This window comes from Leptosomus discolor, chromosome 6 (assembly GCF_034619465.1).
Source record: "Leptosomus discolor isolate bLepDis1 chromosome 6, bLepDis1.hap2, whole genome shotgun sequence".
Taxonomy (NCBI): domain Eukaryota; kingdom Metazoa; phylum Chordata; class Aves; order Leptosomiformes; family Leptosomidae; genus Leptosomus; species Leptosomus discolor.
Genome location: NC_141396.1, coordinates 14,885,374 through 14,913,163, shown reverse-complemented (window position 1 = coordinate 14,913,163; position 27,790 = coordinate 14,885,374). Strand labels below are relative to the sequence as shown.

The window sequence follows — 27,790 nt, the reverse complement described above, 5'->3', positions numbered from 1 at the left end:
CTCCAAAAGCAGGTAGGAACAACCTGCAGAATACCAACTGAGCTGCTGAGGTTCTTCTGTTCAATATGTACACCCATCCCCTCATAGACCTGTTTTCCATCTAGGCTGACAAGAAGCAGCCCTGCATGTAAACACATGGCATTTTGGAAAGGTCGTTTCAAATGTAATAGGGTTGGCAAGGGGGAGTAAGGAAGTTCAAATAAAAGGATAATGTGATGAAAGTCTCTAAAACAGGAGTGCTGCAAGCTCTTAAGTGTGAAAAATGTAGTGATGTTGCAGCTATTATCAGTGACTTTTGGCAGCAGCAACCTATGTGTTCCTTATTGCTAGTCTTTGAAGCAGACAACGCTGAATGGAACAAATTTTGGGGGAGAAAACACAGGTGGTCAAGAACAGATCAGTGTTGTGATGCGGAGGAGTTCCCGAAATGGCACTGTGGGACTCTGTTCTTTCACCAGCTCCACGTGATTCATTTGCTGGTTCAGCAGGTCACATTTATCTTCATGTGTCACAACCACAGACCTCAGCTGGTCACTTTCTGGCTTGTGCATTATCATCAACAGTATTGCAGTTTTGCAATGGGATCTTAATTTCTCAATTCTGTTGGCATGAGAGCCAAAATCTATGCTGTTTATCAGTTACATTAACTTTGCAAGGCAAACAGAAATGAAGAAAAGTGTAAATAAACTAATAAGAGATAAGAGAATAGATGTGTCCTGTTTCTCATTCTTTTGCTGACTAAAATGACAGTTTTTGGAATGAATAGTGTGCCTGAAGCAGAAGATGCTGTGCTAGCTCAACAGTGTCGCCTAAAAGTTGCTACCAGCTGCTGCAATTAGACATGGAAACACATCCTTACACTGTAGGAAAATGTTGTGTCTACTGTTGGCATGCAGCGTCTCAAGACAAGATGTTTTCTTTAGCTACTTGTAGTAAAGCAGTTGCACTGGTCTATCTGGCAAAATGTTCTCCTGCTGGAAAAAGGAGGCAGGTACCCCTCCAGCGTGTGGCCTCTGCAGATGAATTTTAAGGACATGGCCTGTTGGTGCTTTTTAGAGCTTTTGTGGAAATCATGATACTTGAGGAAGGAGGGGAAGCAGTATGTCGTATGCTGAGTTGTTTTTGCTGAGCGGTGCCCTCACACGATCAAAAATCATTTCAAAAGTTGGTGTGACTTCTTAGGAGAAAAACGCAGCATGGGATCTTTTCTGTTGAACCTTAGGCGGTAGGAGGTGGTTCTGCTTTTGGAAGTTAGGTTGCTGCTGTAATATGGGTGCTCAGGTGAGGGACCCACAGGCCCAGTGTTGAGGAGGTGTGGCTCCAACTGGGATGCTGTGAGGTGGGAGAGCGCTGGTGCTTCCCCAAATAGACTGAGTGTCCTTACAAACTTAGTGCAGGACTCTTCTGCGTGGAAACTGCTGCCTTACATCACTTGTTCAGTGGGGTGGTCCATCATTCGAAATGGACTTTGTCTTTTGTGCCTATGGTGACTCCGTCGAGGCTTGAGAAGTGTGGCTGTGGTGTGCTCACGTAAAAGAAGAATAGTGCAGTTCAGCAAGTGTTGGGATCCACCGATGTACATTGCTGTAGCCTGCTGGTTGGGTTTGCTGTTCTTTTTAGCTGGTTGGGTTTTGTTGGGCTTTTTTGGTTGGTTGGTTGTTTTTTTGCAAGGTGGTACTTAGGAATTCTTTCAACACATCTTTCAGTATAAACCTCCCCACATTTTCTTTGCCTTATAATAAATTCTAAGTGAAAGTTAAAATTTTAGACTTTGTTGCAGGTTTGTTTGAAACATCAATGTTTTTTATTAAGATCTGTTTGTTTCTTAAGAAACTGTAGTTTCTTCTGACTTCTAGGTTACCCCAAAGCCTGTTAGAGGATGTACAAACCACAACCTCTAAAATGCGTCTGTTTTCCTGTGTTTTGTACGTTTTCCCACCCATGTTTTCAGACTAGCAGGAAAACATGGACCTTTGTGAAGCGGTGCACTACGTGGGGGATTGAGACCTCGCACTGTAATCCTTTTCCATCCTGAGGACCTGCTGGGTGATACGGTACAGCTGATTTGGCTCTGCTCCTGGACTGCTTCACTATTCCAGGAAGTTTTACAGGAATGCTGATCTTATATAAAGCACATGGCTAATCATGAAGGAATCATTTTAGATTGAAATCTCACAGGAACATACTGTAATTATCATTTAGATCTAAATGGATCCAAGCAGTCTTTTCTCAAATTATAATGTTCTGTTTATGAATGCATTTCCTCCACTTGGCATTCGGCCCCAGTAATGCAGCAATATTGTGTAAAATGTGGATCGAATGACATCTCTTCTTTAAGAGAATGCCTGGCTCCCAAAATGTGGTAACTCTTAATGGAAAAGGAAAGGGATGATGAGAAAGCAGCGCTGACTAGATGCTAAAGCAATGTAACATGAGTTTGGAGATACAGGGTTTTCTTCTTTGTGTTTTTGGGTGATCCATAGCTGTATTTTAACCTCTTAATGTATTTTAGAGTTTCCCAAGACCGTAACTTGTGACTTTTCAAATGCTTGCAGATCATTGAGTAAAAGATTACATTTACAGAAGATACTGACAAAGCATCTTAAAAGTATGTCTGTTTAATTTTAGGACAAGGAAACCTGCATGGGTGTCAACAATCAAAGTTACATATGTGAAACGGGCCACTGTTGTGGACAATCCCAGTGTTGCAACTACTACTATGAACTCTGGTGTAAGTCCTTCCATTTTGTATGGCTTCCCTTCCTAATCTGCATGGCTCTCATACCATACTACATCTGGCTTGTGTCCTGTGGGGTTTTGTATTCAGCCCTTGCTATGCGTTGCCATTGCATTTCACTGCAACACAAACTGGAGTTGACTGGATATGGGAAGGGAAATAGGGTTGTTATAATGGGATTCTTGAGGAGTGATGGGTTGTCTTGCCACGTTCATGACTGGAGATCTGTTGTTTGGTCTTCTCACTGATTTGCGCATACTGAGGGTACTCAAAATAACATTGTACGCAAGTGAGGAAACCATGCTTGAGGGAGAAATGCCAATACGCACAACGATAGGGTTCAACATACTCAAACAGAGAATGAATTCAGTATCTTTTACCTTATTGGTTTAGTTCTTTGCAAGAACGACAGTTTAAATCTGATCTAACCTTTTAAAGCTCTCCTTTCCAGGAGGGGGGGCAGGATGTTTATTCTCTTCAAGGACGCGTTGTGTTTGGAGCACAGCTCCTTGGGTGGAGGGAATCTTGGGCAAATCTTGTGGGCTGATGGTGATTGAATACTGTGGGCTGTGAGGACCATATATTGCCCATTCCAACCCCTCTTACCTCCTCTTTCCCAAATCTGGGATTTAAAACTACCCATGTTTTTAGTGAGTGGTTGGGTGACAATACCTGCTAAGTCCCTTTAGACGGCAGCAGGCAGGTCAGAGCAGGTCATCAAAACTCTGATGTACAGGGAAAATGGGAAGTTGCAACGATAAGAAAGTAAGAAATGCTGTATTTTAAAGGCAAACTTTCAGAGTTGTGCCAGTCTGATGGTATCTTCCTTTCTTGAGGAGGAGCACCCAGGATTGAACATTGATGTTGACATGCTGTTGTACTGCCAGGAGCCTAGGCTGAGAAGACATCTGTGCTCCCAGAGTTTGGAAACGTGGAACTCTGAACATTATGCCCCCACATTAGAGACTGGAGATACTGTCTTACCACACCCAGTGATATCTTGTAGCTTTTACGCAATTGTGCTCTCTACTTAATCCTTCTGCTGTGCCCGCAGTTTCACTTTCTCAAAGTAGTGTGTGTGTGTGGAAATACACATACAAAGACTGTCACTTAACCTGGATCCAGGGACAGGAATAGCTGACACTTCATCCTTTAATCTAGAAACACACTTTTACTTTTCGAATTAACCAGTGAAGCATGGAGGACATGGTTATAAACTAAACAGGTGTCTAATAGACTTCTTAAGGACACACTATGCATCAGACTGTAGTGCCTGGCTGTGTCCGTACTAATGGCAGGATTTGCACGTATTGCAGACCTTTTACAGCAGCTTTATTTTCAGAAGTCTCTAAACAGTTCCAGAAACAATTCAGGACTGGGGGTGCAGCTCCAGGGATCCTAGTAGGCTGAGAAGCAGGCATGAATGCATGGCTGCCTTGGACTGGCTGGTTCAGGTCATAGCAGTAGGCAGCACAGGCAGGACAGATGGCTGGAATTTGTTCGGACTATATAGGGATGCATGGACAAAGCAGAGTGGGGAAGGTCAGACCTGGTTTTGGATTTGTGGGGGTGGGAATGTAGAGGAAGATGCCTGTATGCGAGGGCTTACAGACTCTGTGGCAAGCAGGTTCTAAATTGAGCGACAGCATGGAGTACAGCTGCACACTGGAGTTTGTTGCACGTTCACCATGTTTCTCCCATGGACATCTTGAAAGAGAGGTTTAACTGAATTGCATGGAAACAATACAGTCTGAACAATAGCTCCCCGCCGTTTTAATGGAATGGTTTTACTTTAACTATCTTTGCACTGTCAGCATGGCACAGACTTTTATACTTGGCAGTGCCTGACTGCATCATAAAAGTTCTTGGAAGATAAAACCAAATTTTGTGAGAAAGGTGCACAGTATTTCAGGCTTCTTTCTAGGGCAGGCGCATAGATTGCGCTGAGATGATGGAATAAACATATTAGAGGCACGCACTGCTGGGTGGTTCCTCAGGAGGAATGGGTTTGGCACGCACTGCTGGATGGTTCCTCAGGAGGAATGGGTTTCTGCATTGAGATTCACATTCTTTCTGTGTTGCAGAGAGCAGCCTATACCACACTGAGATGAGGGGAGTAGTGCAAACGTGAGACCGGTTCTCTTCTAGGCTTTCTGCAGATTCAGGCAAACGTCCAACATGCATTTAAAATTGGTTAATGTTTTCAAAGCTTGCTTTGCCATGATGAGTGTTAGAAAAAAGTTTCTGGGGTGGCAGGGAGGAGGAGGCACGAAGGGAGCATGTCCTTTAAATGAAAACTCATATTCTAGAGCTTGCAACCACAGCTGCAGAACTTATCTGCTGCTCCAGGAACTGTGAGTATCTTTGGTTAGGTATGTGTTGTGAGGTGTTCTTAAGACCTTCAGTATCCCAGCAGTGATAGTACGTGCAAATAGTCTTAAACCGAACAGTGAATTGATGGTGTGGAAAGCAACAGCTTCACATGCTTGGGAATAGATTAGCTTTTTAAAAGTTAATAATAACTTTTGGTTAATGAACATTTAACTTAGCAGCGCCTTTTAAGTATGGTTTCATGGCTGTTCTGTTTTGATTTTAACCGGTGTGTGCATGTACTGAAGTAGCTTTTGAGAAATTTCTTCTCCTGTTGACCTCAGGCCACCAGTGCTTTTGTGTGCCTGAAAAGAGACCTTCTTGCTGGTCCTGTTGAATTAAATCCTGGATTTATTTACCACCGCAGCTTTGTGGGCAGAAGCAGCAGAGGAGGGTGGCATTTGAAATGGAAAAGAAAATTGGTCTGTCTTTGCTGGACATGCCCTCTGAAATGTGATCCTGTCTTGTGGCTACTTGGAGTTTTTCCTGTAAAAAGGATCTTTTTCCCTGTTTAAGAGTTTGAGGGAAATTTGTCTTTGAAAATGGCTGATCTCAACATTTCTAGACAGCAAGTAAAGTTGCAGTAATTATAAACCAGTACTTGAGGGTAGTGGAATAGGATGCAAAATCAAGGTATTATTTTGTTACGGGGTGGAGTGAAGGAATGGAGAACATGATATGCCAAGCAGGTGGACAGCCTGTGTTTAAAATTAGATAACAGCCTGGTTCAGATTCCCCACCCATCTCTTATTAAACAAAAAAATAGTGCCATGTTGCCAAATGATAAAACCATATCCATATATATATAGATATATAGGTCTAATAGCTATATAAAGGTCTAATTAGTTCAAGCTTGGTAGCTGGTAACATGGGTGAAAAAAGTGCAGCATATCTTATTGTTCTCTTGGAATAGAATCATAAAAATCATAAAAGAGAAGAAGGGTCTTTACTGTTGGATTTCCTTCCATAGAGAAAGGTGTTTGTTTTGGATGGTGGTTGAGCTGGTTCACTGTTTTAGCCTAACAATTTCTTTGGGCTCTCCAGAGAGCTTATGTCCTAAAGGGGGAGATTGTGGTCTTGAGAGAATGGCAGCAGCCACTGGATTTTGCTTACTAACAGACCTGAATAAAAACTGTTATGATGTGATTGTGATTTGCTGGAGTTTTCCAACGTTGGCCTTTATCCAGGCCTGAGAGATGTCTTATTGCTTAAATGTTCCAAAATACCACTTTCCAAAATACAGGAGAGGAGGTGATCAAGGAATGCAGTTCCTGCATTTTGCAGGTTAAGAATTAAGGCTCAGATGTTCTGGGCTTCCCCAAGTTTAAGTGGGAACTTAATGTGGGCTTGAAAACCAAATCCAGGTCTCCTGATACCCAGCCTTGTGTCTCTCCTTGCCTATTGAGGACCAGCATGAAATTAGATGATTCCAGAGGCTCTGAACACAGCAAGCAAAGCTGTAGGAAGTATTTTGCATGGTGTAGCTGGAAGAGTAGTACGCTGTGCTTCAGGAGTCACGGAGCATGGCAACAGGCATCTGGTCACTGTGTGCAGATCTCAGTTACAGGATTTCAAAGTTAGAGGGCTTAGCTGGTCTTGGGTCACTTAGGTTACTGTACAACCAACCAGCATTGGTGATGAGTGAGTATTCAGATGTTGGATGGGCCTGTTTTGATCCATTTTGGCTGCTTTAGCAGTGATACTGAGCCTCTCTGTTTCTGGGGGGAAAAAAAAAAAAAGTCTTGACTGTTTGGGCCCTGGTGGAACGGTTGTACAGGAAAAAATGTTCTGTTTGCAGGCAGCACAGTTGATATTTTTGCTGATTTTGAACATTTTGCTCATCTCTGCACGCTTCCCGTTGGAATCTCTAGACAGCTCTTTTCCCCAAAAAGCACGCTGCCAGAAAATTTTGGCAAGGTTCCGGTTAGTTGCTAAAAACTAAAGCAACTGCAATAGCACATACATGTTTCAGGTCAGCTATATAATAGGAATTCATTTCCAAGACTTTGCTGCAGTCTCCAAAAGCCTCAGTCAAACAACACATCAGTTCTGTGTTTTCTTACTCACCCCATGTTAACTTATCCTTCAGTATAACCACATCCATTTTTAGAGAGGGATTTGCCCCGTTCCTTGCCTTTCACCCAGCCTCCTGCATGGTTGTACTTGCTTTCTCTTTCCAAAGTGTATCAAACTTTACCTTTGGCTGCTGTTACTCCTCAGCTGGTACTTCAGCGATAACCCTCCCATGTCAAAGCCAAGCTGAAAGTATAGGGCAAACAAAACAGATGTCACAACCATGCAGGAACTCATGATAAATAGGGCCACCAAGAGCGTTGTGTCCTGATTTCCTTGTACTTTTGTACCCTAATACAGGCAGAAAAAGCATCTTAAGCTTGTTTTAGTGTGGCTTGGTAAAATTCACAAATCCAAGGGAGAGGGCAAACTGTCTTGCATAGCCTGACTGTGCAGATACTGACGTTTGCCCTGTGTGGCCTTCTTCCATCTGCTCTGTGTTAAAACAGCAAGGAAGGGCAAGAGAGTTTGCTGGTGCTGTTTCACCACCTGCCTTCTGTACCTCCAACCCAGCTCCTCACCGAATATGCAGATCTGTTGGTGAGACTGTTCTCCAGATCTTGTTCCCAGATGTTCTGGGCATGGTCTCGGCTGGATGTTCCCCTCTGATCTCTGTTGGACCACTGTTCAACATGCATTTTACTAACATAGGTGTCTTGGAAGGGGTAAGTTAGCTGGAACTGACTGAGCTTACAAATGTGTCTTCTGGAGCACATGAGCAATTGTGCTTCAGAGCCTCCTTCCCCAGGAGAGGGACAAAAACAGTGTCTGCAGATTTACTGCCTCCAGTTGACTGTCATTGCAAGATAAACAAAGGATTTTTTTTTTTTTTTATGCCTGTCTTTTTCTGTCTTATTTCGTGGCACTGGGTGTACCATGTCCTGGACGCTATTCTGAAAACTAGAAACCAGCTGCAGTTAATGTCCATCTCATTTTGTGTGAGTTACCAGTCTGGGAGCAAGCGAGCAGGAGCTGGATATGTTGTCTTCAGTTTTTTGCTTTTGCCATTGTACTCTACAAACATTCAGTAACTTTTTCCTGCAGTGTGGTCAGGCTGGAGCTGCAGTTCCACTGATTTTAAACTGACATAAAACTGTCACTGAAAGTCACAGTCTTTCTCTTGCTGCTGTTGTGTTTGGCTCATGAGTTGCAACCTGCTCTGGTTGCCTTGAACCAGTTCAAACCACAGTTGCACACAACTTTGTGCTGGCACAAGAAGAGGTGGAAGGAGGCAGCAGGAAATATGGAAGAGAAGGCAGGAGCAGACCACGTCATTCAGCAGCTTCTTTTTTTTCCTTCTTAAAATGTTCATAGGCCTATGGCCTGGATCCTTCATCTGGCATTCTTGAGCAGCAGCGTTGACTCGTACAGGCTCGTGTCTGAAGTGGCAGGAGACGATGTGGTCTGTGTGCCAAGGACACTGTTAAACCCAAGTGCATCCAGGTTGTGGTACCAATTAAATCTCTCTCCTATTTTTGATGATAGTGTTGGCCCTGTGAAAGACAATTTTTTTTCATCCATGGCTGACTGTGAGGCCACCATTTGGGACATAATTTTTTAGTCAATGAAATTGTCCCACTTTTCCTTCTGTTCAGAACTAGGTCTCATGGAGCCAAAGCTATTACCCAGATGCTTGTCAGGCAGACACAAAAACACTTTGCAGTATGTTTTGGCTTGCTTTTAGGGGACTTCCTGCCAACAGAGCGATGGCATTTGCCCAAGTTTACCATGAACTTGAGGGCAGATTTCTCTGTTCCTACCCATGGAACGCTCCAGAAAACGTTTTCCATTTTGCACAGGATAAAAGGAGCTTCCCTCAACGGGAATGCTGATGGCAACATCCCAGGCAGCAAATACAGTACAGCATAAGACTGAGCGTTGCTCCCCCCTTTTTCATGAGGAGGGAATGCTCTGGTTTTTTATTCTTAAATTATTTATTCTTAATTATTCTTAGGTTTGAGCAAGACTATGGTCAGTGTCCCAGAAAGGCTTTTCTTGAAGCTTTAAGCCCGACATACTCATTCACAGCTGGTAGAAAACATCTCTGGTGCATGACCAGGACGCTGTAAATGTAGCAGACTTCTCTTTTTTTTGGTGTTTCCTCTGCTTGCGAGAGATGGCTTTCGTGGGAGCCAAGTCTGTTCCCAGGTCTTTCCGCAGCTCCCATGCTGACTCTCTGAGCTTGGCGCTCCTGTAGAGCTTACCCCTCTGAGCCTGTCTGATGCTGGGTAAGAGGTTGGTATTTCTTTCTTATTTCTGTGAAAGGTTTTGATGTTCTGGCAGGGAAATCTCTTGACAAAACTCAGCTCCTTGGTTGTGTCTGATTCACCCTTTGGTTGTATCATTATCCACCTTGGCATCACCAGTGAATCTGACAGAAAATATAGCAGTGTTTCTCAGGACTCAGTCTTTTTTGAACTGGAGAGTGTTCCAACTTCTTACTCTTCCATAAACCAAGCCTGAAATTGCCTGCAAGTCTGACAGTCTCCTGGTGCATGTTTAGCTCCAAACTCATGCATCTCTTCTGTCGGTGCTGTCCATCAGCGCTTGTTTTTCCAGACCCTGTTTGCTTTCTGCCTGTCATATTGCCCTCGGGTTGCCACGAGCTTTTGTTCTCAGTGCTCACTGCCAGGTTGGCAGTGGGAAATTCTCTTAAACCAGACATTTAATGCAAACTCTGCTCAGGATGCCCAGTGTCTCCCAACCTTTTCTCCTTTTCCAGTGACTGCAATGATAGCTCAGCACAATGCAGCTGAAAACCAGCTCGTGTCTATTTGGGAAGGAGGCACATGTTGAAGAGATTTGGCGACAGCGAAGGCAACTAGAAGCCCAGACTTACTTGGCTTTTAGAGGCCTTTTAAAGCCAAACTTCTGTTGCCTTTGTGCATCTCGCTCATTTTCAGCATGACGGTACCTGCTTTTGCCATGAACAAGGTGTTAGCAGGTACTGCTAGTGTGCTAAGCCTCTGCGTTTCCTGCTCGTGTAGTGTTGTCTCTGGGTGAATTTGAAATTGCCCTCCTTCCCCTCCTGCCAAATGAGCCACTGCGTGCACGGGCCAGTCATCTGCTCAGCTTACCTCCCTGCTGCTGGTTTGAATCCAAGCATCACCAGGTGTACAGATGCGCAGCTCAGCCCTGGACATATTCACTGTTCGCTCCATACTTTTAGACATAATATTTACAATCGCACTTGGCCTTGTACACATAGCTTTATTCCAAAGAAATGACTGTAGTATATATATTTGCTAGGCTTTTACTGGTTTTCTGTTCTGCAGCTAAAATCGCAACTGTGCCCAAACTTCTGGCTAGGGCATGTTGTAGAGCCGTTTTGGAGGCTCTGGACTCCCAGCACCATGCTGGACTTGCAACTAGAGCTGCACCCAATCCTTCTCTTGGTGCTGGCACCCCTGCTCGAGTGACAGCCAAGGAGCCCCTCCTGTGCCTCAGCACTTGTAGGTGTCCCATCCTATTGCTTCCTATGCACTGGGGAGGGGCTTTCAGCCCTGTGCCACAGATGTGCTGTTGCATGACAACATGGGGACAAAGCCATTAAAGAGGACACCAGAAGCCAGGACAGCAAATAGCTGTGGTGGACACATGCTGCTGATCTCCTGTGCTCATCCAGGCAAGTCCTTGGACTCATGCTGAGTCAAGGGTTGACTAATTCCTAGAAGCTCTAGGAAGTGTCAGCAGTTAATGAAACCAGGCAGTAACGTGGTATTAGTGGGGTTTTCTTCTGGAAATTCCCATTAAAAACGACAGATCTCATCCACTTGTGGTTGTGAGCGTGCACAGACCCTTTGCACGAGAATGGAGGTGTTGTTCCTGGCACCACCACCAGATTGCAATCCAGTAAATTATGGTCTGTTTACTTAAAATGCCACCTGTGGTTTCAGTAAGACCCAACATTAATTTATTATCCTAAACTGTTTTATGTTGTTACTGCCTGTTGTTTACAGAGCTGCCGCACATCTTCCCGGGAATGGCTGAGCTTACTTTGACCCCTACCCTGAGCTTGTGCATTGGTTTGTCTGCAAAGCACTTTGGGATTTCTTTGGAATGGTAGAGAAGTTTTCTAAAGAAATACTTTTTTAATCTTCTGGATTCAGGCTTGGGTGGGAGCAGCTATTCCCTGCAGAAAAATTCGGCTGCTACAGCTGAGATTGCTTAATGGTGGCAGTTCTCCAGGACATCTTAACTAACTAAGTGCTGCTTGCTACCATTGCATCTAGAGTCCTTGGGAAAGGACATGATCAAATGTGTTAAAAAGCATCTGTTTTCATAACTGCAGCTGAAATCCCTGGATAGCTGGGTGTAATTTTCCATTGTTTTTGAACACATGATCACCAGACTGCTCTTCGAAAATACAGAGTACTAAGAGGATGAACTGCAGGCCTGCTTCAGTGCATGGTGGTGTGCTGTGCCAGTGACCTGGTTTTGATGAGTGTATTCTTGCTTCCTCAGCTAAGCAAGAGCCAGGGGACCTTCTCTTAGCAAGAAATAAAGTGTATTGGTGGGACTCTTCGAACTGTGAGACAGTGTGTGTTGGGTTTGCGTGGCAGGGTTTTGGTAGTGGAGGTGGCTACAGGGGTGGTTGCAAACACCTGGCTTTAGAGAGAAGGGTGGCCTAAACCAATCCTTTCAGTTTATATAAAAAGGCTTTTTTAGAAGCAGGGGGGTGTTTGGAGGGCAGTGGACACTTTCACAGCTGAGTTTGAAGGAAGTGCAGAGGGCATCTTGAGTGCTTCATGCTTTGCTACTCTGGAGCGAAGACCACAGTCTTCTCTCTGCCCTTTGTGGTACAGCTGAGCAGGCTGGCTAGAAAAACTGCCTAGGAACCTTGATTTCCAGCCAAGTGAAAAAAACGGAGCATGTAACACCTTCATTTGATAGCAGGTTTTGATAAGTTTGGGTATAAGGTGGGATCCAGTCCATTAGGGAACTTGGTTGCACAAGGCAAGAGAGATACTTCAGTTTGCTGTGCCAAAATAGATGAAGAATTTGGGTTACGACACAGAGAGGTGAAAGTCCCTGCTTAAAATGCTTGAAGGCACAATACGGCATATCCAGTTCACCTACAAACAGCCCAATGTGCGGCTCTGAGATGGGTGATACGGGTCAACTGCACTTTGTCCTGAGCCAGAGCAACACTCTTCTCATTCTTCGAATTCCAAAACCGTTCACCTTTCCCCACCCAGCTCTTAGCAGAGAAAACATCTCTTAACTCGATAGGGGATGCTGAAAACATGAAGGTATTGTAAGGGCAGGACTGCAGGTTTTACTGGGGAGAAAAAAGCAGTTTGATCTCACAGGAAAAAATGGCCATGCTGAAAATGGGCTGTAGCACTAGGATTCTTCATTTTGTCTGTTTGGGAATGAAGTGTGACAGACGTCTTACTGAAAGAAAAACGGTGTTGTGATCTCCGCTGAGGAGCGCTTGCCAGGCCTACATGTTTCAAAGAGGGAGCTCTCCTGGTATCCTTAGCTGCAAAAACTGAGTTTAAAAAAGACGGATTACAGACACCGCTGAGGCAGGTAGAGCTGTGGGCTGCAGTTGCAGGAGACAAAAGCCTCATCTGGAGTGAATGTTGTAGCTCTTTGAAGTGTGTCTCGGCAACATTTTTCTAGTGCATGCAAGCATGAAGGGGGATTTGTGGAAAGAGGGAGTTATTCCACATGTGGGAGGGAGTGGAGAAAATTCAGGAAGTGCTCTTTTAAAATTCCCTTTTAAGGAGCAGTGTACGTACGGTACGACAGTGCACAGAAACCAGCCGTGACCACAAACGGAGCAGAAGTTAGGTTTCTTGAGGAATCAGAGTGGGGGGCTAGTTTAATTTAATTTTGGATAATTCAAGACATTGAATACAAAAATAAGTTTTAAAAATATTTTGAGACATTTATGTAAAAAGAGTATGTTTTTGTTAAACATAACAATGAAGGATTTGGGCTGGAAATTAAAGAGCAGTGCAAACAAAAGCAAAACATAGTGCTTGGGGTTTTTCTCTTCTTCTGTGGTCAATCTGCAGAGTGTCTTTTGTGTCTTGATTGTTATTTTCAAACTGAAGTGGCTGTGGGAGACAAGTTCAATGCTATTCACAGCTCTGCTCATATTTTTGGCTAGAAGAAATGATACCCAAGGGGTGGGAGCGATGGTGTGGGGAGCTTAGTCCCATCTCCATATTTCATTCTCCTCCAGAGTTGTACGTATCGAACATACTCCACATTGTACCAAAGTGTGTACAGAGTTACCTGATTCCGTCAAGGCTGCCGGAGTAGCAGTCCCCCACGCAGGGAGGTCTGTGTCGAAGCCTCTGGCCCAACGCGAATGTCTGCCTGTAGAGCAGCGCAGGGTTCAGACGCAGGATTTCTGATCATCTCCTCCGTCGCCTTCCTGGGGTTTCCTGGGTTTGGATGTGGCTCTTGCACTGTGGCTAACACTTGCTCTCCTTCACTGCAGGGTTTTGGCTGGTGTGGACCATCATCATCATCCTCAGCTGCTGTTGTGTTTGCCATCACCGTCGCACCAAGCATCGTCTCCAGGCGCAGCAGCGGCAACACGAGATCAACCTGATCGCTTACCGGGAAGCCCATAACTATTCAGCCCTGCCGTTTTACTTCCGTACGTGTCTCTCACTGTTTTTCCCGGAGGTCGCGGGGAGCAGGGCAGCAGCGCGTTTCCTGTGTTGGGTGGAAGCAGGGAGCAGTGGTTGGGCTCTGCAAGAGGTGGTGGGCAGCTTTGCTGCCTAACATTGGCTTGTAGAGAGGAGGTGGCATATTCCAGCTGCTGGATGCATTTGATCCCCCCTGAGTCTGCAGTTGAACCCCACCAGCGACAGCACCTTCACACCCACCCTTGATTTGGCTCGTGAGTGCAGTGATTCCCTGGGTGTCCTTCTGCGAAGGTTCTTAAAATACCTCGTTCAGGACTTTACAGATGCTCCTCCTTTCCAGCCTGCACTTGCTGCTGGTGGGACTGAGATGTGGGAAGTGGCTTCACGAAATTCGGTCACACAGGCTGGGTACAAGAGGTGTCTCAGCAGGGACCGTGCTGGCTCCCACCCTGTGCTGTGGTTCCCAGACCACACTGCTGGTGAGCAGGCCTACGACTTCGCATGAAGGAGCTGCTGCCCACGGCTCAGGAAGAGTACAACTGCTTTGTGCTCTCCTTCATGCCCTGCTACACTGTGCTAGAACAGCAAGTCTCGGCCTTCTGACTGAAGGTACCACAACTGAGATTCCTGTAATGGACAGTTGAATTGCATGTATGAACTTGATTTTCTCATTAAACTCTTGCGGCCACCTCAGAAATAGTCCCCAGGAGCCTTTTCCTCCCCAGCCCCATGGATATGTAATCGCACATGGAAAACTGCAGTGCTGTCTTCAAATATTTCCAGTATTTAAGTCCATTCTGTCTATATAGATTATTTTGTTGCCTCTTAGAAAATAAACAAAATCTTTCATAGATTTAAGGGGCTGTAAGTACCATAAACCAAACTGTCTTGCCAGTACTGCCAGTTTATTCTAACTGCACCAGAAAAACTGAATCCAGCACTAAAACAAGAACCAAAAGCCAGGATCTTAAGTTCCCTGCATGTCTCTTCCTATTTGCACAAAGCTTTGTGACATTAAATCTTCGCTCTTGAAAGTGGAAACTCAGCTGAGAAGCCAGTGTTATCTCCCAAGTTGTTCCCTCCAGCCAACGCAGGCCATCCCTTGGTGGAGTTTGTGGGACTGTATTTGGGGTACAGGGTACAGGGTGGTGGGGGGAGGTTCGCCTGATAGCTAAGCATAGACTTGAGAGCCAGGAGGTCAGGCTGCTGTTCCCAGCTGTGTCGATCTCCTTCTGTGATGGTGCCCTCCTGGATGCTGCTTCTCTTAAAACATGACACGTCTCATTTGGGCCAAGTTCTGGCACCCCTTGTAAAGCCTGTTGAGCTCTTCAGTGGGAAGGTGCTGCCAGATGACAAATGACATACCAACCTGTCTTAATGACTTGTTTCCTGAGATACGCTGTTCGTGAAATAACTTCTCCTTCTTGCCTCCCACTTTCAGGGTTTTTGCCAAATTATTTACTACCTCCCTATGAGGAAGTGGTGAACCGACCACCGACCCCCCCTCCACCGTACAGTGCCTTACATCAGCAGTGCGTCCCAGCAGGCAGCAGTAGCACAATCCCGGACACGCCAAGAAACCTGCAGCCAGCACAGAGCAGCTCGGCAGCACCCAGCGGCAATAGCAGCAGTACTGACAACAGCGGGGCCCCTGGCCTTGGGGACCCCGAGCCCTCCACCGCCACGCTGGTCGAGCGAGCAGTTGCCAAAATGCAAAGCGTCGAGCCCGGCGGTACCAGCACGGGAGCCGAGCTAGTGGAGAGGGCCGGTCCCGATAAGGATACGGAGTGCAAGGAGGAACTGCTGAAAGGTTACAGCTCTGAGAGCTTGGAGCAGAGCAGCGCCATTCCCGATGCGAAGGACAAGACGCCGGGCAGGCAGCGCCGCTTCACCGGCGACTCGGGCATCGAAGTCTGTGTATGCAACCGAGGCCATCATGACGACGACCTCAAGGAGTTTGACGGGCTCATCGATGATGCTCTGGACGGGCCCCTGGACTTCTGCGACAGCTGCAGCGGCCACCCCCATGGGGACGAGGAGGAAGGGCTTTTTAATGCCACGGAAGAGCAGCACCGCGAACACAGCCACCACCACCTGCCCCGACAGCCGGTGTGTGTACTCTTGAACACAATAAACGAGCAGGACTCTCCAAACTCTTGTACCAATAACTCCCCCAGCTAAGGTGGCAGAGTGGAAGGGAGAATTGGGGGAAAAAACAAAGAAATAAAAGTGGAATAAGAGAATTAAAACTTTAACAGGAGGAAAAGGTGATAAAACTTTCTTTTTTTAGTTTATTTTTCTTTCTCCCCCTCCAATACAATTCGAGGACTAGTCCTCGGAGGCCCGGCTTGTGGGGGACGGGTCACTGGGTTTTGTTAATCGTGTCCGTGCTGCTCCGTGGGGCAGGGACTGTTGCTTCTCAATGATACCTTCTAACAAATGGAATTTTCCCAATGGTGATTTTGGTGATGGTTATTATGAGTTTGTTGGTTTTAGTTTTCTGAAACACTGCTTTATCTCGCAATCAGTAAAGCTCAGCAAATCTCACCCTGGGAGGATACGAAATCACCGTAAGGCTTCAACCTCCAGGTGTCTTCCCAGAAGCAAGCAGCTTCTGACAGTGCCGGCAGTCAGTAGCCCAAGAGTTCTGGTTTGCTATAGTGCTCTTGAGGCATTGGGGATTTCTTTTCACGTTAGCTTTTTTTTTTTTTTTTGGTGTTAAGTTTTCCTGAAGCTGATGAATGCCTGAACACATCAGCCCTATAATCTCTGGTGCTTCAGTGTTTAAGACAACAGGTAGGAAATTTCCCACTTGAAGCTGGTGTCTGAAGGACCAGTTTCTTCCAGAAGGGGCGTTAGTCTGCTGTAAGCAGTTTGAAAAAAAAGGGTTTGCAGAAATTTGCCTTTATATGTCATTTCTAAAGACAAGCGTATTCCTTCAATGCCTCCAAGAGCACAGTTAGAAGTAGAATCCAGGCAGCTGGGCTGCCTTCCAAGTACTGTGGTCTCCGAATGACCTTTTCCCGGTGTGCTGCAAAAGGGCTTGGCTTTATTTTATTCCTTTTTTTTGCACCCAAGAGCAGCACACTCGAGTTAAGATGACAAAAAAAGAACAGGGCTCTCTTTGGCCAGCGTGCCTTCAAGCTTCAGCGATGCATGTTGAACAAATGGAGACGAGAGCTCCGTCCGTTGCGAAGGGATGACTTACCATGTAGATGTGGAAGACCTGTGCAGTATTTTTTTTTTTTTGATCCAAAATTTCGGTGCGATTCTAATGTTGACCACTTAAAGGAAATGAATGTCTGTTTTCTTTTTATTTTTTTTTTATGGTGGCAACTGGCTACTGTATAATGTCTGTGAGCGTGTGTGTGTGACTGCAATCCATGCATGCGAGTCCTACTGGTAATATGAAAGCCTGCTGTAAGACTGCAAGAAAATTTACTGTAGCTTTGCTTTAATAAACGGTAGAGATTTTGTTAGTAACAACCTGAAGGAAAAAAAAAAACAAACAACACAACAACAACAAAAAACAAACCGAAGAGCTGAAACTAACATTCCCTAGAGTGCTCGTGTGGAAGAGAGCACAGTTCAGACTATGTATCTTGTTCTCTTGTTCTCGGGTTTTCTCCCCATCCCTTTTATAATTATGGTCATCCAGATCATTACTGTTATGGGGAAAAAAAATTGAAAACTGAGACGTACTCAGATTTGATTGATTGAAAACCAAAATCAGTTTTGAATAAGGTGGAAACCAAAATATAATGCCTTTTCTGATAACTTGCACATGTGTATGTGTATCATTTTGTGAGTTAAGGGTAAGATTTGTCTTTAGTTTGTGGGTTTGTTTTGTTTTTTTAACTGGAGGTATGTAGCACTGTGCCGAATACAGATGGCAGAGCAAGACAAGCGGTGCTTATTTCAGTATTTTACCCACACGTTTGAGGAGAACGCTTGCACCTTACAAGGTTTAGGAGAATCTCACTCCTTTGCCCATCACAGCCTTTCTCTTCCATCAGAACAGCTGATGAAGACGGCTCTTCAGTTCGTGCCTTACGGTGGTCTTAAGAATGAAGGACTTTGATTTGGATTCAGGAGACCTCGTTCCTGGATGCCTGGAGCGTGAGTGGCAAGCGAGAGGCTGTGCGTGCCCCAGAGCCGGGCTGGCTCGCTGTGCGTCGCAGCCGCCTGGGAACTGGTCACTTCCAGCTCTGTTTGCCGACCACATGTATATTTTGAGAAGAGACTTAAAGATCCCCAGTGCCACCCCTAGGAATTCCGTACATACTGGCACCTGGCTTTGTTCCTCGCACCCCAGAGGAAGCTAAGAAAAGCACATCGCTCCTTACAGAGTGGGGTTTTCTTGCTGTAAGTCCTGGGGGTGGCCCTGTGCCAGTGGGAGACCCCCTGCCAGCATTTCTGTTGGCATAAGACAGAAATCTCCGTGTTTGCTTTCCTGCCATCCCACTGAGAGCGGGGGAACCCCCCACTTATCTGGACATAGAGGTGAGTACCTGTAAGCTGAGCTGATGTTTCTAATCTTAAAAGTTCAGGAAGAAGCAGTGCTGTGCCTGTTTCATCACTCCTGGAGGTTTTTCGGTTTTCTAAAGACCATAAAGAAACAGGGCACAAACCATGTCTCTTAAGCTCACGTGTGCCTGAGGAGGAGCAGGCCTATCAGTGTGGCTCTCAGTGCTTCAGGCTTTTAGACCTGGACCAGGTACAGCTGGTGTGGGGAGGAGGAGTGGTGCAGGGCAGGACACCGGGCAGGTCACCTCGGAGACGTCCTTGCTGATGCCTCTTCAGGGGAAAAAACACAGGCAGGCAGAGGATTCACAAAGTTCCAGCTTTGGGGCTTTGGAAAGGTTCTTGGTCCTCATGTGTATCCATTTGTAGAAAGCCAACACGGCCCAAAGGGAGCTCTTCTCCGAATGCACGCTGTGGGTGTGCATCTGTAACACCAGAGCACCAAATCCCACACGTTTCCAGCTGTAAGTGGCGAGTGTTTTATGGGAGTCGTGAACATGTCATGTAAAAACGGAGTTGCAAACAGTGCAGCACAATTCAGAGCGCATTAGTGTCAATCCACTGCTCGATGTTTTTCTTTGCAACGTGCTTTAAGTGTTGATGCTGATAATCCTTGAAGTCTGTTTTCGCTGGAGTCCGTGGCAGAGCAGTGCTGCTTACACGGCATGTTTTCAGCTGCTGAAATTGGCTCCGAGGGCAAGGACCAGGCGGGCGTCCTGACCGGCTTGGGGTGTGTCGCCTGGGGACAGGCAGCGAGAGCGTGGTGCGGTGGCTCAGTGACAAGGTCCCCTGGGCACAACGGGGGTTCCCGAGGGACCGGTGGGTATTGCAGCATTGCCTTGGTGTTCCCACGGGACTCTTCGGCTCCAACCATGCCAACTCCCCCTCTGGGAACACCCGTGAGATTTTCCTGCAGACTACTGTCACATGTTTGTACAAACCAGTGGATGGGTGTTGGCTGAAGATGGAGGAGGAGGAGGGAATCGTGTGTCTTGGTGCTTGCAGGCAGCCTGCTCTCGGAGCTTGTACCGGCCTAACTCGAGGCTAAGGAAAGCTGAGGTGCAGTAAGCTTCTGCATTACACATAGTCATCAAAAACTTCCTGGGGCAGGAAACATGAGCAAGCCTCCAGGACAGAAGCAAACTGAGCAGGCTCTGCTGAAAGCATGAGGCGGTGCCACTGGGTGATGGGAGCTTTGGGCTCCCTGGGCACCCTTTGCCGCTCGGGGACGTGCGTCAGCGGCGAGAGCCTGGGCCGTGCTCGCTTCCTGCCCCGCGCAGCCCGGGCTCCCACAGCCAAATATCCTCTTCTCCGCATGTCCTGGCCGGGCTTGTCCTGCGGTGACCCGCTCCCGGCAGAGCTGGGCAGGGAGCTGGGGCAAGTCCCACTCCGGTGAATAAACTCCCCTTGCTGATCGCCGAAGCCTGCTGCCTCCTGGCTGTCACTCACCCTCCCTGTGCAACACATCCCAGGGAGGCTTTTCACCCCCTTATTTTTTACACTGATACAGGAAAAGCTCGGGCCAGGCTGGGAGCTGGAGGCAAGCCCCGCAGAATCCCACGGCGGGCAGCCTGGGAAGGCCAGGATGAGTCCCCTTTCTTCGTCAGAGCTGGTTCCCTCCCTCTCTTGCAGCACAGATCTGTTTTTATCAGATGGGACTGGTGCCCGCACTGGGGCCGTCGCGGCGGTGGTGCAAGCGCTGCAGTCTCTGCGCTGGGGGGGTCACAGGCTGCTGGGTTGTTTCTTGATTTGTTTTCGGCCGGCGAACAGCTGTGTCCCGAGGTTTGTGCTTACTCAGCTTGCCTGGCGCTGTGCCCGCCGCAGAGCCCACAGGTATTTCGAGCATCGCCCGCTCCTCCTGTGCTGGCTGTGGCTCTCCGGCACAGCCCAGGACTGTGTCATGCCTGGTGCAAAGCAAAGCTCCAAGAACTTGGAGGGCTCCTGAGCTGAGCCCTGTAGGGCAGCTGGGTCAGCCAAGTGCTGTGGGGATGGCTGTGCCCCCCCCAAAATGAGTTTGTGCGATGGAAAGACTTGGGCTTGCTCTGCCCTGTGCTCTTGGGTCCTGCCTTGGCAAGCTGCACCTCAGCTTTGTGTCGTACCTGGGGTACAGCGTGGGAACAGCTGTGAATGAAAAGGCTTCCGCCTTTCCACCGTCGCTGATTCCTCTCTTGCAGACCCCTTCTGCTGCTGGGAGACGGAGCCACTGGTTCCCGACCCCCCTGAGCTGCCCTCCAAGCCCTTCGGCACTGCTCCCTCCTGTCCTGATTTCCCCCCGTGCAGAGATCCTGAGCAGCCCCAAAGGGAGGGCAGGGACCCAAAGCAACTAAGCCGTTACAGCAACAGGATTATTTCAGCAGCAAAAGCCTCAGCGTTCCCAGCGGCTGCACGTAGTCTGGCTGGCCGAAACTGGGTGGCAGATGCTGAGGTCCCCCTCTGGCTTTCCTATAGGCATGGCTGCCTCATCCCCCCAGGTTTTGGGTCGCTGGGCTGTCTGGTGCCACATCTGAATGAAGCCAAAGGGCTTGTCAAAGGTGGTGGATTTGCGTGTCTTGGGGGACCCCAGCTTCTGCAGGGGGCTCAGGGGGGCGGGAGGAGGGAGGGGGCCACCATGGGCTGGACCCGATGCTGCCCTGCCACCAGCAGCCCAGGTGAAGCTGTCTGGTGCGGTCGGGGGTTTGAGCGCAGTGGCACGGCCCCGAAGCAGCTGTCAGGACAGCCGGGTGATTCAGCAGTGTCTCTGCCCGTTCCCAGGGCAGGGCGCAGCCGTGCCGGCGGCCGTTTGCCAGCTCACAAGGTGCTGGGCAGCTGGTGCTGGGTACTGAACCCCCTGCGGCAGCATCTTCTCCTGGTCAGCCCCTTGGGAGGAGGTGGGCTGGGGCAGGGGGCAAGACACCCCGAGGCAGGTCTGGGCTCGGTGTGACTGTGTTTGTGGCAAGTGGCTGGTCTCCAGGCCCAGGGACAGCATGTGCTGGCCCTGGCGAATGTGGAAACCTGTCTGGAGTGCGAGCTTTGTGCAAGCGTCTGCGGCCGGAGTTGTCCTCTGGTTTAGGAGCATCCTGGGTCCCAAAGTCCCTATTTCTGCCTCAAGGAACACACCGGCCTTAAGCGTTTGTTTGGGGCCTTGGCAATGGCAATGTCTGCGCGAGGTGATGGCCCTGTGCTGGCTCTGGCAAGGAGAAAATCCATTCCCTTACTGAGAGCGAATGTGGTGCCTTGGCAAAGGGGCACAGAGGTGCTGGAGGTCCTGGGCTGATGTTCCTGGAGGCACTGGGATGCTGTGGTTACTGATGACTACAGGAGACTGGAGGAGCCTCTGTGCTGGCATGTGCTGCAGGGGAAGGACCAGTCTTGCCTGGAGGTATCAGTCCCTGGGGAAGTCCAGAGCATCGTCTTTAGCCAAGTTTTCTCCAAATCCCATCTGAGCCCAGTCCCCCTTCACCCACCCGCCTTCAGCCTGTGCCAGCAGCACCCCCGGTGTGATGGAAGCCACCCTGAGCCCCCACAAGAATGGACTGGGAGGAGGGAAGATGCTCCTGGTGGTGTGCCAACCTGCAAACGCATTGCTTTCACCGTCCCCGTGCCATGCTGTGGGCTGATGGGACCGTTTTGGTATCAGATGCTGAGCAGTGAGGAGGCTGGGTGAAAGTGAAGTGCTGGCAGTTTGAAAGAGAATGTACGCTTTGGCACACGGAGTAGAAAGTTTAGTGGTAGGAAGGTTTTATGTCAGTTTTCCTGCCTGCTAGCAAGAGAGAGGGAAGGGGGAAAATGTAGGGGTGTTCAGGGCTGGGGGATATCGTACTGTGCAAGGACTGCAAGGCTTTCCCCTCTGCCCTGGCTGCTTTCCCTCCAGGTGCCTTAAGCCATAGCTGTGTTGCTATTTTGTTAAATATTAAGAAGTCAAGTAATAAAGAACCAGAAACCTAATTGCATGCTGCCCTCCATGGTTTTCGGTGAAAGCAAACACAGCCCCTTGCCTTACGGGAAGGTTATGCCGCTCAAAGCGACAGCCATAATCCAGCCAGACAGCAAGCATCGGTGCTCGGGCCACTGTGCAGGCGGGAGATGCCACATTGCTGCCTGATGCATGTCAGCAGCCCCGGTTCCGTGGTGCTCACACACTGGGCCTGGGGGGCTGCAGCTGAGCTCTGCCAATGGCTGCTCCTCCGTGTCCCTGAGGAACGGGAGCCCCCACTTTTGGCCAGAGCTGGGGCTGCCTGTCCCTCGCCACGGCGGCTGGCACACAGGACGGGGTTGGACAGCCCTGCGGCCCTACAAGGCGCTCATGTCCCATCTGGAAGGGGCTGCATGGGTGCACGTGTACACCTATGCATGTGTGCATGCAAGCACATACGTGTGTGCATACATACGCATGTACATACACACACTTGCGTGTGCAGGCACCTGTGTGCCTACGCCTGGACGTGCCAGCAGCGGTGCGTGCTCCTGCATACCCTGGGAGTGGAAGCCGGGTGGGAGCGAAAACTGCAGGAACCTCCAAGATGTTTCCTTCTCTTTCCCCGCAAGGAGCAGGCGGGGGTCCCACCGGCAGGGCACACTGTCCTGGGATGGGGCAGCAGAAGGCAGGGCTGGGGGACCTCTCCCTGCCCCGTGGTGGGCTCAGCTCCCAGCCTCTGTTGCATTCGTTCTTCCTGCTCCCAGTGGGGAAACTGAGGCAGAAAGCAGCCAGGGTCACCCACCCAGGGCCACAGGCAATCCCTAACTCCTAAACTGACCACTAGTCACTTGCCCCCTTACCTGGCTGAGGTGGGCCCTTCTCCTCCCACCAGCTATGAGGGTGGCTGGTCTCCGTGGCTCATGGTTGTCTCCAGACGGGCCCCCCACCCCACATTGCTGGGGGGGGCAAAGGAGCTGTTCGTGTTAGCAGCCCCACAGAGGGGCCATGGCCTCCTGTCTCAGCCCAGTACTCACACGAAGTTGTGGGGCCACCCGAGGCACCCTCCCACCTCCCCCTGCCCTCCATTGCCTGACCAAAAAATAGCCGGAGCCATCCTGCATTGGGAACAGCTTTATCCAGACAATCCTGCACCCACGGGGCAGGCAGGGCATAGCTCTGTGGTCCCATCCCACCCCACCACTGCCCAGGATCCAGGGCTCATCCTCATCACGAGGCTGCTCGCCAGGCATCCCGCAGCCTGGCCTTCACCCGAAACTTCTGCACCTGCAGCACGACACCAAACTTGCCCTCCAGCGAGGGAAGGGGCTGGTCCTGGGGGCACTCAAGCGTGAACCTCTGCAGCACCCAGGCCAGGAAGAGGAAGAGCTCCATCTTGGCTAGGACTTCGCCCAGGCAGACACGGATCCCGGCCCCGAAGGGCAGGTAGCTGGGTGAGGGCGAGTGGATGTGCTGCCCCTGCTCATCCAGGAAGCGGCCTGCAAGGGGAAGGGGCACCATTGGTGTCGGCAGGGATCGGTCCCTTCTGCCTGAGACCTGCCCAAGTTCATCACATGTGTGTCCCTCCTGTGAGCTGCAAGAGCAGAGACGATGCGAATGCCCCAGCAGGAAGGGAGCAGGATCCAGCCTCCCACCAGCAAGCCTCCCCCAGGCTCAGCACCTCCTGCTGCGCTCACCCCACTGTCCCCTGCTCCCCGGGGAGGACAGGGAGCACCCAACCCACCGGGGTTGAACTCCTCGGGCTTGTCCCACTCCTCCTCATCATGGTGCACGGACCAGAGGTTGATGACGACCCTGGCACCCTTGGGGATGGCGTATTCCCCGATGCTGCAAGGCGAGCGCAGAGTGAGATGGTCACTCTCTCCCGTGGTCTCTGCCCCCATCCCGGCTGCAGCCCAGGGGGTCTGACCTGGTGTCGGCAAGGGACACATGTGGGATGAGCAGGGGGGACACGGGTCGGATGCGCAGCACTTCGCTGATGGTGGCCTCTAGGTAGGGCAGCAGTGGGCGGTCGCTGAGGTGGGGGTGACGCTCCAGGCCGATCTTCTGGTCCATCTCCTCCTGGATCTTCCTCTGGACCTGGGAGGGGAGCAAGTGCTGGGCTGGGAGCCCAGGGAGGGGGGTACCCTGTGCACAGGAGCTCCCCGTGGCAGTGGAGTACACCCAGCATCACCACCATGTCCTGGCAGGTTGTGCAGGGCAGAAGTAAAATGCCCACGGCCTGATCCTGCTTATTTGCAAAGCCTGACATCTCTCTTGGCACCTGCCTTCCCCAAAGCCCCCCGTGATGTCCCTGGTGCTGGAGGGAACCCAGGCCCCCCACCGTGGGGTGCAGACCCTACCTCGGGGTAGTGGAGGAGGTAGAGCACAGTCCATTTGAGCACAGTTGTGGTTGTCTCCACGCCGGCCCCGAAAATGTCCCCCACTGTCATGAGGAGGTGGTCATCGGTCAGCTCCAGCCCTGGTGCTGAGAGGCTGCTGTTCTTGGCACCGAGCCTCACTTGCAGGAGGGCATCCATGAGGTCCCTTACGGCGTCCCCACAGAAGGCTTCCTGACAGGGGACACGCATGAGCCAGGCTGTCCTGGGCACAGTTCACCCCAGCTCCAGCAACCCACAGCTCCCGAGCATCTCCCTGTCCTGGCCCCATTGACACCTTGTGTTCGGTGAACTTCTGCTGGAGCAGCTGGTCCCGGACCTTGAGGCATCTCTTCAGCAGGGCCAGGTCCTTGTTGGGGAAGATCTGGAGGAGAAAAGTCCTATTACAGCAAGGGGCTCCAGCTCAGCCCAGCCTCCACAGGCCCTCAGGCAGTTGCTCTGTACCCACCAGGTTACAGGGACACCAGGCCAGGGACCCTCCTAACCCCAGTGGGCTCAGGTAGCCCCCCCCCGCAGGACACACCCCAGCTCCTCCCTCCCATCCAAGGTGAGAAGAACAGGCATTCCCCGTGTCCCTGCTCACCTGGAGCCAGGGGAAGATATCCACCAAGCTGTCCTTGGCCACAGTGTCCACGATACCCTGGCTGTACTCCAGCATGGCCTCAAACTCGGGGTCCCCACGCCGGTACGAGGAGTTGAAGCAGAGGGAGCAGACCACATTGGTGACGGCCCGTGTGAGCTCAGGGGCCACGTCCAGTGCCGTATCCTGCGCAGCGCTGAGTGTCTCGCACAGGGATGCAGCCTCCCGGCAGACTGGGGTGGAGGGGAGAGGCAGGAGGGGGGTGGTAGTGAAGATGAGGGGATGGAGAGGGCAGCTAGGGGCTGGAAGGAGGGGTCCCCAACTCATTCAGGGTGTGCAGCCTGCAGAGAGCACCCCCCAGCCAGGGCTGAGCCCCGAGGGCCTGAGGCAGGCAGAAGGGATGGTGCTGGGGAGGAGCAGAGAGGATGGAGGCGCACAAAGAAGTCTCCATGTGCAGCTTGATGCTTCTCCTGGGTAAAGCAGAGAGCCTGGGAAGCGGGGAGCTGGATCCGTGCCTCAGTTTCCCCAACTGTGAGTGAGGGGAACTGAAGCTCAGGGCAGAAAATGCATGGGGAAAGCTGTCAGTAAAGTGCTGGGGATGGAAGGAGAGGGACCGAGACCCTGCTAGGTGAACTGGAGAGATGCTGGGGGGTTTGAGCTGAGCCAGTGAATCTACCCTTTGTTCCCGGGGGATCAGGGCACAAAGAAAGGAAAAGTCCAGCTCAGATCAAGTGCAGAAGGGAGACAGAGCTGTGAGGGAGCCTGGGGGGGCACTTACTGATCCTCTCGAGAGCGAGTGAGCCCTCCCCAAACATGGAGAGGGCGGCATGCACCAGCTTGCGTTGGAACTTCCAGAGGGGCCCATAGCTGGCAAAGGCGATGTCCTTGCCCCCCCGGGACAGCAGGTCCGTAGTCACCTGTGGGACAGGCAGCCCCGGGGTCACGCTGCTGCAGGGCAGCCCCATGGGGGCCTTGTGTCGGAGAGGGGCGATGCCGAGGAGGTGGACGGTCATCTCATCTCATCCCAGGGGTAGTCCAGGGGGCTGGTGGGCAAAGCCCAGGCCATGAGCTTTGCTTTCCCCCACCAAGGACCGATGGGGAGGTTTGGAGACAGAGGCCAGGGTTAGGGGCTGGGGTGCCCAGGAAACTTAGGGGGTACAGGGATCCTGGTGGTACCTGAACCTGTATCCCCATGCCCTGAGATGCAGCCAGCCCTGGGGAAGAATGGGCACCCCCGGGATGGAGGATGCACAGGATTTGTCCTGGGAGACAGGGCAGAGAAAAGCAGCCCCTGCCATTGCCTTGCTGCAGGCAGGACGGGGAGAGGAGACGGACCCTGCTGGGTGCCGACACCTTTCTTTGGATCATCCCCTGCCTCACCCCATGCTGCAGTGGGAGGGGGTCCCCCCGAAACCCGCTGCCAACTCACAGTGCGGGGCCGTCCAGCGAAAGCCTTCCCCTTCTTCAGCAGCACCTCCCTGGCGTGCCGGTAGCTGTTGACAACCACCACGTAGTGGGAGCCCATCCAGAGGGCGTAGAGGCTGCCGTAGCGGCCCTGCAGGCGCCAGAGCCGCAGGTGGAGCTGGGGGTGCCCGGCCAGCTGCAGCAGGCTCCCCACCAGCGGCAGGGCTGGCAGGCTCCGCGGTCGCCCCAAAACCATCCCCGTCCCCGAGGTGGCTCGCTGGCGTGCCAGCCCCCAGGCACAGAGCAGGGCCAGGACCAGCAGCAGGGCACCCAGCAGCAGCATAGTGGGGCCGGCTGCGGGGCTGTGGCAACACAAGGGGCTTTTATACCGTCTGCAGGGTCGTCGCCTTGACCCTGAGGCGGGCTTGCCTCCTTATCGGGGAGGACAGGGAGGGGGGAACCAAGTGCTGGGCCGGTGGCCAGCTCTGCAGCTGGGCACCTGGTGGGGAGCAAGGGCAGTGGGGCCATGGCTGCGTCGGGTGGCCATGGGGGAGCCATGTCCAGTGGGCTGCAGGCCAAGGGATGCCCAGGGTCAAATCCATCCTTGGGGCTCCATCCCCAGGGCCCTGTAGCGGGCAAGGGCTGTGGTGGACATCTGAGTCCTTGGGGTCTCCTCTGGGACCCACGAGCGCAGCTGGGGACTGGTGGAGTATTGGGGTCTGTCCCCAGACTGGGAGCCCCTCGGTGTGCCCAGAAGAGGATGGGAGCACAGGGCTGGGTCCACTGGGGAGCACTGGGCAAGCACTGGGGAGGGCTGAGAAGCTGTGGTCAGTGCTGGGCAAGCACTGGGTAGTGCTGAGAAGCCCTGGGCAGCCCTGGGCAGTGCTGGGCAGCAATGGGCAGCACTTGGCAGAGCTGTGCAGCCCTGATCAGTGCTGGTGAGCACTGGGCAGCCCCGGGCAGCACTGGGCAGCCCTGGGCAGACACTGGTCAGTACTGAGAAGCCCTGGTCAGCACTGGGTAGTGCTGGTCAGCGCTGGTCAGCACTGGGCAGCCCCGGGCAGCACTGGGCAGCCCTGGGCAGACACTGGTCAGTACTGAGAAGCCCTGGTCAGCACTGGGTAGTGCTGGTCAGCGCTGGTCAGCACTGGGCAGCCCCGGGCAGCACTGGTCAGTGCCGGGCAGCCTCGGGGTGTCCGT

At 50.9% G+C, this 27,790-nt stretch overlaps 2 protein-coding genes across 3 annotated transcripts in view; one reads left to right on the top strand and one right to left on the bottom strand.

The window, feature by feature from the left end:
* The window catches only part of WBP1L (WW domain binding protein 1 like), a 60,598-nt gene extending 43,024 nt beyond the window's left edge, over nt 1-17,574 (top strand). For both annotated transcript variants that reach the window (XM_086466470.1, XM_086466471.1), the window contains exons 2-4: nt 2,629-2,731; nt 13,638-13,799; nt 15,233-17,574. In XM_086466470.1, coding sequence (XP_086322596.1) covers nt 2,629-2,731; nt 13,638-13,799; nt 15,233-15,972 — 1,005 coding nt within the window. In that variant the 3' untranslated portion in view covers nt 15,973-17,574. The remainder of the gene's footprint in view (nt 1-2,628; nt 2,732-13,637; nt 13,800-15,232) is intronic.
* A 5,863-nt stretch (nt 17,575-23,437) lies between these two features.
* On the bottom strand, nt 23,438-26,933 carry CYP17A1 (cytochrome P450 family 17 subfamily A member 1). Its single transcript, XM_009962156.2, has 8 exons — nt 26,616-26,933; nt 25,965-26,103; nt 25,190-25,419; nt 24,884-24,970; nt 24,571-24,780; nt 24,138-24,307; nt 23,952-24,055; nt 23,438-23,706 (listed from the first exon to the last, which is right to left on the bottom strand). Exons 1-8 carry the CDS (start codon nt 26,931-26,933, stop codon nt 23,438-23,440), a joined length of 1,527 nt encoding a protein of 508 aa, XP_009960458.2.
* Between the last annotated feature and the right edge of the window lie 857 nt (nt 26,934-27,790).